A 12,732-nucleotide genomic window follows, 5' to 3' on the forward strand; every position below is an offset into this window, starting at 1 on the left:
AGAGAAGGATAATGAAGGCGTGATACATTCTTTAAAATTTTCCTGCTTCAGTGTGAGAGCAGTGTAGCAGTTCGCTCCAAGGAAAGGCACTGTTCTCTGAATAGTAAATTTTGATTAGGAGCGAAGGCTATGCCTATTATGCATCTAATGACGCCACCTCAAGCCGCTAAACCGGTTGTGTTTTAATAAACGGCAGTTTTAACAGATGGAGATCTTCCTGACATCATTTCTTTCAACAGCTGCGGTTACTCGGAATATAAAATAGTTTGTGACGTTGTAAATGACAGGACTTGGTTCTTAGTAAAGTATATGATCACCTCGGACAGCAATGCATGCCCTGCAACATCCTCTCATGCTGGATACAAGACTGGTAAGGAGTTAATGTGGCAGGGGGCTCCATTCCTCCATCAGTTCGGATGAAAACAGCTGGATTATCGTTCGTGCATTTTGACGTGCTGCAGTACGTTTCTCCAACGATTCCCATATGTGCACGATGAGATTTAAGTTGTTGGCAACGGGAAGACCAATCCATTCTTCGAATGTTAAAGGTTTAATACAATAAAACCGTTAGATTCTGTGTTGTCAGTACTTCAGAATAAGAACACTCAACGACTTGCTACAAACTTTATATATAATTGTAAGCCTTTACGAAATTTTTTATGCGGACCTACCAATCCCCCTCCCCTACCCCCCCCCCCCCCGCACAAAATGATAACAATAAAAATTGTTATCGCATACTAAACATTCGCTTTTCGTACAGTAAAATTGCTGCATCAGTCATACCGATTTAATGTAGTAATTTTTTGCTACTATATTCGCAACACATTTTGCAGGCGGTATCCACATACGAGGGTAAGTCAAATGAAAACCTTAAATATTTTTTAAAATATTATTTGTTGTGCAGAAGTGGTACGAAGCCGTATCACTTTTCAACATAATCTCCCCCTCGCTCAATGCAAGACCTCCAGCGCTTACAAAGTGCATAAATTCCTATAGAAAAAAAATCTTTTGGTAGTCCGCGCAACCACTCATGCACCGCGTGGCGTACTTCTTCATCAGAAGGGAACTTCTTTCCTCCCATTGCGTCTCTGAGTGGTCCAAACACATGGAAATCACTTGGGGGAAGGTCTATTGAGTATTGTGGATGAGGAAGACTCTTGGTTTCCGGTTGGTGGAAGTGATCCCAGCTTTCGTCCTCAGTAACGATTCTTGCAAAGAAGCCATCACCTTCTCGTTCAAAGAGCTGAAGAAGTTCTTCACAAGTATCAACAAGTCGTTCTCTCATTTCAGGACTCAGCTGCCGTGGCACTCATCTTGCAGACACTTTGTGAAACTGGAGCACATCTTGCACAATGTGGTGTGCTGACCCATGACTAATCTGTAAACATGCTGCAATGTCATTCAGTGTCACTTGACGGTATTCCTTCACTATGGCTTCAACTGCTGCAGTGTTCTGTGGAGTCACAACTCGGTGTGCCTGACCTGGACGAGGAGCATCTTCCACTGAAGTCACACCATATGCGATCTTCCTGCTCCATTCCTAGACTTGCTGCTGTGACAAACATGCATCACCGTACTGAACCTTCACTCATCGATGAATTTCAATAGGTTCCACACCTTCACTACGCAAAAACCGAATAACAGAACGCTGTTTTTCCGTGGTGCAAGTCGCAAGTGGGCTGGCCATCTTTATACTGATACTGCGACGGTATGTGTGCATCTGCACTGTGCTGCCACCTACAGGCCATTCTGAACGCTGTTCGTAGCACGCTTACCAACTTACAGGATGACGGCGCGAAATTTCGATTTGTTATTACAAATTTAAGGTTTTCAATTGACTCACCCTCGTACACCACTAAATCTACCTGCAAAACCACATATTTGCATAACTTATAGTTCGGGAGATAAATATTCGGATGGGTGAAAAACTAGCTTTAGTTTAAAATACAACTACCCAGACTATACTCATCCGATGGTTGATAATGAGAGCACTTAACTATTTTCAACAAACGTTACGTACAATTTCAAACCTTTTATGTACCATATCTGCAATATTTTACAGAATAACACATTCTTTTGTAAGGTAATCAGAAATCTAAAGGTGTTTCTTAAACAGGAGATCGATTCTTGAAAGAATTGTGGGCTTACTGCTAATGGGAAACTGAGGATACCCATTACATCTTACACCGACACTTATATGAAATTTCCAACATAATCATAAACAAACTTAGTTGCAAAGTAGAAGTTATAAGAATAAATTAAGGCGTCACATAAGGATATAGCTTGTCACCAATACCATTCAACGTCCATTTTGACTATCTCATAAGAAAATGGAAGAATAAAGCATATGAAGACATACAATTGGTAAAGGCCGTAATTCTCAATGATATGTTATATGCAGATGATGCAGACTTCGTACGGAAAATGAGAATTCAAACTTAGAATCTTCTGTGTGTAGATAATATGAACTAGGATGTTGTAACCGCTACCGGAACGGTCACAGGGTTGCCGAGAACGAAAGCGCGGCGGGACCGAACGGGAGCGGCCCGTAAACAAACAAAACAGACAAACGGGAAAGGGCGGAAACGAACAACGGCTGACGACCGATGAAGACCCTACGAACAACAACATGCAAGAAGCAACGGTTTTCAAGCGAAAACATCACGAATCAACAACGTCCACTCGTACACGGAAACAAGCAAAGTAAAGACGCTATCTGTATGCGAGATGTCGATAAACTCACGCAAACATCAGACGGCCTCACTGAGCTTTTTTTTGTTTTTTTTTTTCTTTATTGTGATTTCATGCCCCTGCCCCATATGGGCAGTGGAGGGCTGTCAGCAGCACAATCCGCCGCTCTTCAGCCGAGGGACATGACAACTAAAACAAGAATAAAATAATACATACATAAGGAGGTAAAAAAAGGGGAACATAAAACAGAGTAAGGGGAGAAAATGGAGGTAAAAATCACTGACATGTAGAAGTTCATTGGGGACAGTTAAAATAGTCACCAGAAAGTTAAAAAACACAGTTGGCGATTCTTAAAACACAGAGAAGACACTGGATGCACATGCACAGTTTAAAAGTTGGCCACAGTATTAAAAACACTCCGAAGACAACACACTTAAAACCCACTTGGAGCACACACGACGAAGAGTAAAACTACCAGGCGGGACCTGCCGAGGGAAAGGGCAGAGGGGATGGAAAAGGAGGGGAGAGCATGGGGCAGCTGGGGAAGCGGCGGGAGGAAGAGAGGAGGGGCAACTGTGGGTTCACGAAGAGGCAGGAGACACATGGGGCAGGAGAGGAAAAGGGAAGACAGGGCAGGAGGGAGCGCAGAGACACCAAAAGAAGGCACAAGAGATGAACGGGGAGTAGGAGGGGAAATCCGCTGAGAAGGAGGGAGGGGGAGGAGAGGGAGCCCTGAGGAGGAGGCAGGAAGAGGGGGTTAGAGTTGGTAGGAAGGGTAGATGTCAGGGCGAAGCTCATCATCCGGGAGTGGTAGACAGTGGAAGTTGTGTTGGGAAAGGAGATGGAGGGTGTGGAGATGGAGAGAGGGAGGGACACAACGGTAAAGGTGCGGCAACTGGTTGGGAGTGGAGAGGAAGGGAGACACCAGGGGGTGAGGGGGATCAAGGCGGCGGACAATATATAGTGTGCGGATGTGTTTAAGGAAAAGGAGAAGGTGGGGGAAGGGGATGAGGTCATAGAGGATGCGCGTGGGGGACGGAAGGCGGATGCGGAAGGCGAGGTGGAGTGCATGGCGTTCGAGGATTTGGAGGGCTTTATAGAACCGGGGAGGGGCGGAAATCCAAGCGATGCTGGCATAACAAAGGATGGGGCGGATCATGGATTTGTAGGTGTGAAGGATGGTGGAAGGATGCAGACCCCACGTCCGGCCGGACAGGAGTTTCAGGAGGCGGAGGCGGTTGTGAGCTTTGTTTTGGATGGTAAGGAGATGGGGAGTCCAGGTGAGGTGGCGGTCGAGTGTGAGGCCAAGGTATTTGAGGGTAGGAGTGAGGTGGATAGGACGGCCGTAAATGGTGAGGTAGAAATCATGGAGGCGGAAGGAGCGGGTGGTGCGGCCTATGATGATCGCCTGCCTCACTGAGCGCGGGGCAGGCGCTTAAATACATGATAGGGTACGTCGCTATTGGCAGTTGGGACCACGTGCTCCACCGTGGCGCCCTCACATTATACGCGGGCCAGCAGCGCGCGCAGCCACGGCGTACGGCGCGACGGCTGCAGAGACCTCTAGTAGCAATCGAGGTCCATGCCGTCTGGTGAGGATTCCAAATCCGCGGCGCTCGATACCAGATAGGAATTCAGTGCTATAATCTGAAAATTTCCTCCACCATAATTTAAGTTCTGGTTGACTATGGAAACACCTAGTCCGATCAAAAATTGTTATGGAAGACAAGGCACTGGAACAAGTCTCCAGATTTATTTCATGTACACTCCGGCGCCATCCGACCGCCGTGTCATCCTCAGAGGAGGATGCGGATAGGAGGGGCGTGGGTTCAGAACACCGCTCTCCCGCTCGTTATGATGGTATTCTTGACGGAAGCCAGCTACTATTCGGTCGAGTAGCTCCTCAATTGGCATCACGAGGCTGAATGCACCAAGAAAAATGGCAACAGTGCATGGCAGCCTGGAGGGTCAACCATCCAAGTGCCGACCACGCCCGACAGCGCTTAACTTCGGTGATCTCGCGGGAACCGGTGTATCCACTGTGGCAAGACCGTTACCCAGATTTATTTAATGTGCGAAATAAAATTTAATAACGATACTGATGTACAAACTAAAATCAATAAATTTCAGCACTTACTTGCAATTATAAATAACATTTTAAAGAACAGAACAAGGGAAGACACAAATTTAAAGTGTTAAAAAACAGTCAATCTGGCTGTCTTAGTATATGGCACTGAAACTTGAATTGAAAAACATAAAGACAAAAACATCATATTACCGACTGAAATGAGATTTTTTTGATCAGAGGTTACTCCAGCAGCGATCTTATGTGAAATGAGAATATAGGAGAAGAAATAGGAATCTTTAACTTAAATGTCAAAGTGGAAGAATGTAGGGAAGAATTGATGCACCATCTGAAATACCCAGAGAAGACCGACTTACAGTCATTGTAGACAAGCTCTCAGGAAAAAATGATGTAGGAAACCCGAGGGAAAGATGGTCTTAAAAATATCAAGTCTGAACAGGCATCTTTAACAAGAAGATGAAAGTGTCTCCTGATATTTGTGATGAAATGCGTTTTACTAGTACCTTGTTAAGTAATGACATAAGATAATAATGGTAAGTGCATAATAAATATTAATTTTGTGGACATTCACGAAGTGGGTGGAATTTATACTTACCTACATGTGAGCAGCTGTGCTTAGCTTTTCATAGTTAATCAAAAATGCTCCCCGTTAATTTATATACTGTTTATTATACTTTATGGGCGGTTAGTTTCGTGAATTAACTAACAACACTACTGGAGATGAGAGGGTGAATGTACTGCTATAACGGAACTCAGTGTGCTCACATACTCTGGTTGGACGTTATTTTCTATATCCTAAAGTTTCACTTTTATCTCGTTATCGTGTAAATTCGTAGCAAAAAATGGTTCAAATGGGTCTGAGCACTATGGGACTTAACTTCTAAGGTCACCAGTCCCCTAGAACTTAGAACTACTTAAACCTAAATAACCTAAGGACATCACACACATCCATGCCCGAGGCAGGATTAGAACCTGCGACCGTAGCGGTCGAAATTCGTAGTCATGTAATACCTGTAAAAGGTAGTCGGCTTATATGCTTCATATGCAAACGATAACTTATTCATCCTCCTGTGAAGTACTGTTGTATGTCCTCTTGCACGATCACAAGGAGAATCACTACATGTAACCCAGTATTATGTGACTCATTCAAATCTAATCATTTGACTATGTAAATAAAAACGCTTTCAGTAGATCGAGTTTTGCTGCCGTCGAATAATGAGGATAAGACATTTTTAAACGTTTTACACCTGATTTGCTGGCTGACCAGTTTCATGAGCCACATATTTTGTATTCAGGATATGTTTGCACTGAATAGTTCTATTTACGCCATTTCATTTAAATGTTTGTCCCATCCTAACTATCCATCACGATGTGAACCACATGACAACGATATTTTACGATGGCGTGCTGAAAAATAATTCTTCAGAGTTTATTATGTCAAAACCCTTAAAGCTTTTTACATAAAACAAACGTTTTAAGATTCTACATCTTTATTCTTTATGTTTACATATCTGTAGCACTCTGCCAATAGGCGATGACTCCGGAATTCCGTGTGTAACGTAGCGATGAGAGGCAGCTCGGTGCAGCCGAGTTTCGAATCTTCCGTGCAGTCACGACTTGATCCCAGCCGATTTTCATCTGATTCCAAAACTGAAAGAACAACTTCGAGGACACCACCTTGATAGTGATGAAGCGGTGCAGGTGCAGGTGAAGTTGTGGCTCCGTCAACACTGCCAAACATTCTACAGTGACGGCATTTCGTTGGGAGAAATGTATTCGTCGCCGAGCTGTCTATACTGACGAAGAAGAATGTTCAGATCAAGAAAAAAGTTGTAGAATGCTATTGAAGTTTGTTTGATTTAAAATGCTTTAACAAATTTCACATGAAAAATTCGGAGGAATTAATTTTGAGCATGACCTAGTATTTACTATGTGATATGTGAGGGAAACTATGGGTTATTTATAGTAGATGTTACGATAACACTTAAGTTACCATAACACCCACACGAACGTACTCAGAAAACTTTTCCTCAAATGAAGGACTATGTTTGATGTAAGTAGACTTCTTTTGCCAAGGAATGACCTCTTTGCCTGTTCTAGTCTATTTTGTCCTCTTAGTTTGTCCATCATAGGTTATTTTGCTTCCAAGGTAGCACAATTCCTTCACTTTGTAACCTACGTGGCCCATAGTTTTGATGCTACGTTTGTAGCTTATTTGGTGCAACCACTCTTCCATCTTTTCGTCATTATTCCGGTTATTCCCAGTACATATCGAGTGCACGCTGGTACAACACATGTTGCTTACTTTCAAAAGAGGTAGGAAAGTCACCAGCAAATCTTACCCCTGATATATTTAACTTTCAACATAAAGTTCAAAACCATATGTGAACCAGCAGTTGCTTTGCTCACAAGCTAGTTCTACTACAAATATATTGCCAGGTGTCAAACACGTCGCAATAGTGATTTTGTATCGTCCATCTCTTCGACGGACCAAACAGATCTCATGCGACAAAATTCATAAAATAATCTTATTAAGAAATCAAAGGAGTTAGAGAGCAAGATGGCATGTCACGTTTGCTATGCCGCAATAGTAATGTGTCATTTGATTGCATAAGAGAAGCTAATTCAGTCGAAGACGAATTATAGTTTGCAGTGACAGGCTGTTGGCGCCGGCTGGGCGTGTTACAGTTCTGGTCGGCGTACGTGCCGTGCTCGGCCCAGCACTTGGACGCGGTGACGCTCGCGCTAGAACAGGTCGACGTCATCCGCCGCCTCGTCGAGAGGTACCCCCGGGAGTTGGCGCTCGTCACTACCGCTCAAGGTAGGTGCCTTCTGAAGTCACATAAGGGTCTTTCGCTTAACCATAAATAATATAGCAAATGCTTTTCGCCGTGACATGAAACAGTACCTCAAAACTTGAGCCAGATTATCAGGATACTTTCAAAAGTGGATTAGATATTAGTGAACTTGCACGTATTAGAGCGATAAAGACTTGCAACTAAGCTATATATACCAATATCCTTATAAAGTGCAGGTATGGGGTTGTGTAGTATTATCATACGAATAGAAGCGATGTATTGGGTAGAAGCACATAGTAACCCTTTCACGTCTGCTTCTTTTATCCGACAGAAAGTAAGTGACTCCCTGCAACTTTCTGTGTCATTCCGCACCAATGGTTAGAGAGTACGAGTAGGAGCTGGTAGAGTAGGGAACTACCGTCCCACGCGTCAGCTGACGTTGACACCACAACACATACGGCCGTGACTGGATTGATGCTGTGACCAGAAATCATGAACCGTTGGTGAATGGCGTCTCACTGCGTTCAGCGATAAATCGTGGCTATGCGCTACCCCGTATGACTACCATCGGCCAGTATGGCTGTGACCTCGGGAGCGGTCCTATTCATCGAATGTTTTGGAAAGGCACGGTGGTATTACTTCTTCTGTCAGGTTGTTGGTAGCAGTCCATGATTTCAGGTGACGGCTGGTAGTGCCTGAGGAACTCTGATGACACAACGACACTTCATGGAAATATAAAATTTTTGAATTAGAATGAATATGAGTAGCCACCATGATGAGGTTTCGAAAAATACCCAAAAAATGGCAGCTACTTGAAAAACATGTCAGTTTCTTTCGAATAATAAAACAATCTCGCCAAGCCTCCTGAATTAAGTTATCTTCGATTTTAACAAAATTCTAATGAATCCGTTAAACTGTCGAGGCTCCAGAGCGCTTCGGCGCTGAAAAATGTTATTCCGAGAAAAAAGAGTTTAAATTTTGGAGTAACATAGAAAATGGTGTTTCAAAACTTATGGTAAATCTGAGATCCCAGGACCATAGAGGCATCCATTTTCCTGAAACATGGTCTAATTTGAATTTTCGGGATCTTTTAACAAACGAACATTTTTTGCTCCGCGATGGCCACGCATTTCCAGTCAAGTAACTCTACGAAGTTTTTGCTGTTCGTCCCTACAACGATTCCTAGCATGCTCATGGTCTTCCGAATAGATGAATAATCTTCTCTGAATATACCTACAGCTGTATAAGCTGCTATTTTAACTGTTTTTGCCTGACAGTGAAGATGCTCCGACACCAGTTTCCAAACGCTCACGCTAGAGCTCTTGTCATTTAGCCTATTGGCACCAGAGCACCTTGTGAGCAAAACTTCATCACATAGAGCTTCGTATACTCATGGAATCTTTTCTTGAACTACCGACAACCACAGCCACTTAACACAACCTGGATTACTACAAACGCTTCCTGCTAAATTCTATCATGAGCGGCATGTGACCGGTTTGTGAAATTCTGAGTAAAATTGTTGCTTAGATAACACATAGTACACTTTACTGGTAGGGAAATCATGACTGTTGTTCCAACATCGTTCTGCTAGATGACAAGTTCAGTTTAGTGGACGTGAATACCTGTATGTATTTCACGTTGCCTAGAAACTTTCATTGCTATGTCATAATTATATGTGGCGTGCACTTTAATAAGGCCTCAAGAGGCTGTAACTTTATCAGCAGGAGTTAGTGAGTGCAGGCGAAAGTTTTTTAGCATGCTACTAGCGAGCCGAAAACAACCTACGGTGTACGACTCCCGCTTGGCTATGGGTAACTTTACCCAAACTGTTAGATGCAAACTAAAGCCAGCTGCCACTGCTGCACATTGGACGTGAAGAAGAAAACCATGAACATTAATGAACAAATAGACAAAGTGCACGAAGTGATGAGAGGCGAGTTAATTTCGTGAAGATGACAGGTGGTGCAATAAACACATTTGTATTGGTTGATGTTAAAAATCTCCGAAATCAATTACCATAATATTGTGGGATTACTTGATGTACCTAAGGTGTTAAGAAGGGGATTTCCGAAGTTCAAAGAACAATTGCAATCACATCCGTAAATAACGAATATTTATTAAAATGAAATTAGGGTGTGGTGGTGCCTCACAGTGCTCTAGAGGGGCTATAGAAGCTGAGAAGGTCGTGCTTAGGACACATCAGAAAAATTTATTTCAGTTTACTCCATAGAAAATTGACGTGGAATGACTTGCCATACATCATTTATTAGTGTAATGTTTTCCGACAAGTCAATAAAGCTATGAAAACTGTCTCAGTACTTCAGATTTCTGTTTTCTTTCCATTTAGAATATCCAGACGTGGGTAAAACTTCTCATAACGAGGTATTGCTGCCGAATATCTCGCTAAGTGTATGTTGTGATGGGGTGACTTTACACAAAAGGTCTCTCTCTCTCAATCTCTCTCTCTCTCTCTCTCTCTAAGGAACGTGATATAACACGATTATCATTCGTGTTATGAAAACCCCCCCCATGAACCATGGACCTTGCCGTTGGTGGGGAGGCTTGCGTGCCTCAGCGATACAGATAGCCGTACCGTAGGTGCAACCACAACGGAGGGGTATCTGTTGAGAGGCCAGACAAACGTGTGGTTCCTGAAGAGGGGCAGCAGCCTTTTCAGTAGGTGCAAGGGCAACAGTCTGGATGAGTGACTGATCTGGCCTTGTAACAATAACCAAAACGGCCTTGCTGTGCTGGTACTGCGAACGGCTGAAAGCAAGGGGAAACTACAGCCGTAATTTTTCCCGAGGGCATGCAGCTTTACTGTATGATTACATGATGATGGCGTCCTCTTGGGTAAAATATTCTGGAGGTAAAATAGTCCCCCATTCGGATCTCCGGGCGGGGACTACTCAAGAGGATGTCGTTATCAGGAGAAAGAAAACTGGCGTTCTAAGGATCGGAGCGTGGAATGTCAGATCCCTTAATCGGGCAGGTAGGTTAGAAAATTTAAAAAGGGAAATGGATAGGTTGAAGTTAGATATAGTGGGAATTAGTGAAGTTCGGTGGCAGGAGGAACAAGACTTCTGGTCAGGTGACTACAGGGTTATAAACACAAAATCAAATAGGGGTAATGCAGGAGTAGGTATAATAATGAATAGGAAAATAGGAATGCGGGTAGGCTACTACAAACAGCATAGTGAACGCATTATTGTGGCCAAGATAGATACGAAGCCCACACCTACTACAGTAGTACAAGTTTATATGCCAACTAGCTCTGCAGATGACGAAGAAATTCAAGAAATGTATGATGAAATTAAAGAAATTATCCAGATTGTGAAGGGAGACGAAAATTTAATAGTCATGGGTGACTGGAATTCGAGTGTAGGAAAAGGGAGAGAAGGAAACATAGTAGGTGAATATGGATTGGGGGACAGAAATGAAAGAGGAAGCCGCCTGGTAGAATTTTGCACAGAGCACAACATAATCATAACTAACACTTGGTTTAAGAATCATGAAAGAAGGTTGTATACCTGGAAGAACCCTGGAGATACTAAAAGGTATCAGATAGATTATATAATGGTAAGACAGAGATTTAGGAACCAGGTTTTAAATTGTAAGACATTTCCAGGGGCAGATGTGGACTCTGACCACAATCTATTGGTTATGACCTGTAGATTAAAACTGAAGAAACTGCAAAAAGGTGGGAATTTAAGGAGATGGGACCTGGATAAACTAAAAGAACCAGAGGTTGTACAGAGATTCAGGGAGAGCGTAAGGGAGCAATTGACAGGAATGGGGGAAATAAATACAGTAGAAGAAGAATGGGTAGCTTTGAGGGATGAAGTAGTGAAGGCAGCAGAGGATCAAGTAGGTAAAAAGACGAGGGCTAGTAGAAATCCTTGGGTAACAGAAGAAATATTGAATTTAATTAATGAAAGGAGAAAATATAAAAATGCAGTAAGTGAAACAGGCAAAAAGGAATACAAACGTCTCAAAAATGAGATCGACAGGAAGTGCAAAATGGCTAAGCAGGGATGGCTAGAGGACAAATGTAAGGATGTAGAGGCCTATCTCACTAGGGGTAAGATAGATACCGCCTACAGGAAAATTAAAGAGACCTTTGGAGAGAAGAGAACGACTTGTATGAATATCAAGAGCTCAGATGGAAACCCAGTTCTAAGCAAAGAAGGGAAAGCAGAAAGGTGGAAGGAGTATATAGAGGGTCTATACAAGGGCGATGTACTTGAGGACAATATTATGGAAATGGAAGAGGATGTAGATGAAGATGAAATGGGAGATACATTACCGCGTGAAGAGTTTGACAGAGCACTGAAAGACCTGAGTCGAAACAAGGCCCCCGGAGTAGACAATATTCCATTGGAACTACTGACGGCCGTGGGAGAGCCAGTCCTGACAAAACTCTACCATCTTGTGAGCAAGATGTATGAAACAGGCGAAATACCCTCAGACTTCAAGAAGAATATAATAATTCCAATCCCAAAGAAAGCAGGTGTTGACAGATGTGAAAATTACCGAACTATCAACTTAATAAGTCACAGCTGCAAAATACTAACACGAATTCTTTACAGACGAATGGAAAAACTAGTAGAAGCCAACCTTGGGGAAGATCAGTTTGGATTCCGTAGAAACACTGGAACATGTGAGGCAATACTGACCTTACGACTTATCTTAGAAGAATGATTAAGGAAAGGCAAACCTACGTTTCTAGCATTTGCAGACTTAGAGAAAGCTTTTGACAATGTTGACTGGAATACTCTCTTTCAAATTCTAAAGGTGGCAGGGGTAAAATACAGGGAGCGAAAGGCTATTTACAATTTGTACAGAAACCAGATGGCAGTTATAAGAGTCGAGGGACATGAAAGGGAAGCAGTGGTTGGGAAGGGAGTAAGACTGGGTTGTAGCCTCTCCGCGATGTTGTTCAATCTGTATATTGAGCAAGCAGTAAAGGAAACAAAAGAAAAATTCATTGAGCAAGCAGTAAAGGAAACAAAAGAAAAATTCGGAGTAGGTATTAAAATTCATGGAGAAGAAATAAAAACTTTGAGGTTCGCCGATGACATTGCAATTCTGTCAGAGACAGCAAAGGACTTGGAAGAGCAGTTGAATGGAATGGACAGTGTCTTGAAAGGAGGATAT

At 42.9% G+C, this 12,732-nt stretch overlaps 1 protein-coding gene across 1 annotated transcript in view; it reads left to right on the top strand.

Annotated features, from left to right (window-relative positions):
* LOC124622885 (dipeptidase 1-like) overlaps positions 1-12,732 on the top strand; it is a 99,962-nt gene that overhangs the window by 18,810 nt on the left and 68,420 nt on the right. The window contains exon 3 of the mRNA XM_047148677.1: positions 7,466-7,598. Within this exon, the coding sequence (XP_047004633.1) occupies positions 7,466-7,598 (133 nt within the window). The remainder of the gene's footprint in view (positions 1-7,465; positions 7,599-12,732) is intronic.

Source organism: Schistocerca americana, chromosome 7 (assembly GCF_021461395.2).
Source record: "Schistocerca americana isolate TAMUIC-IGC-003095 chromosome 7, iqSchAmer2.1, whole genome shotgun sequence".
In the NCBI taxonomy this organism is placed as follows: Eukaryota; Metazoa; Arthropoda; class Insecta; order Orthoptera; family Acrididae; genus Schistocerca; species Schistocerca americana.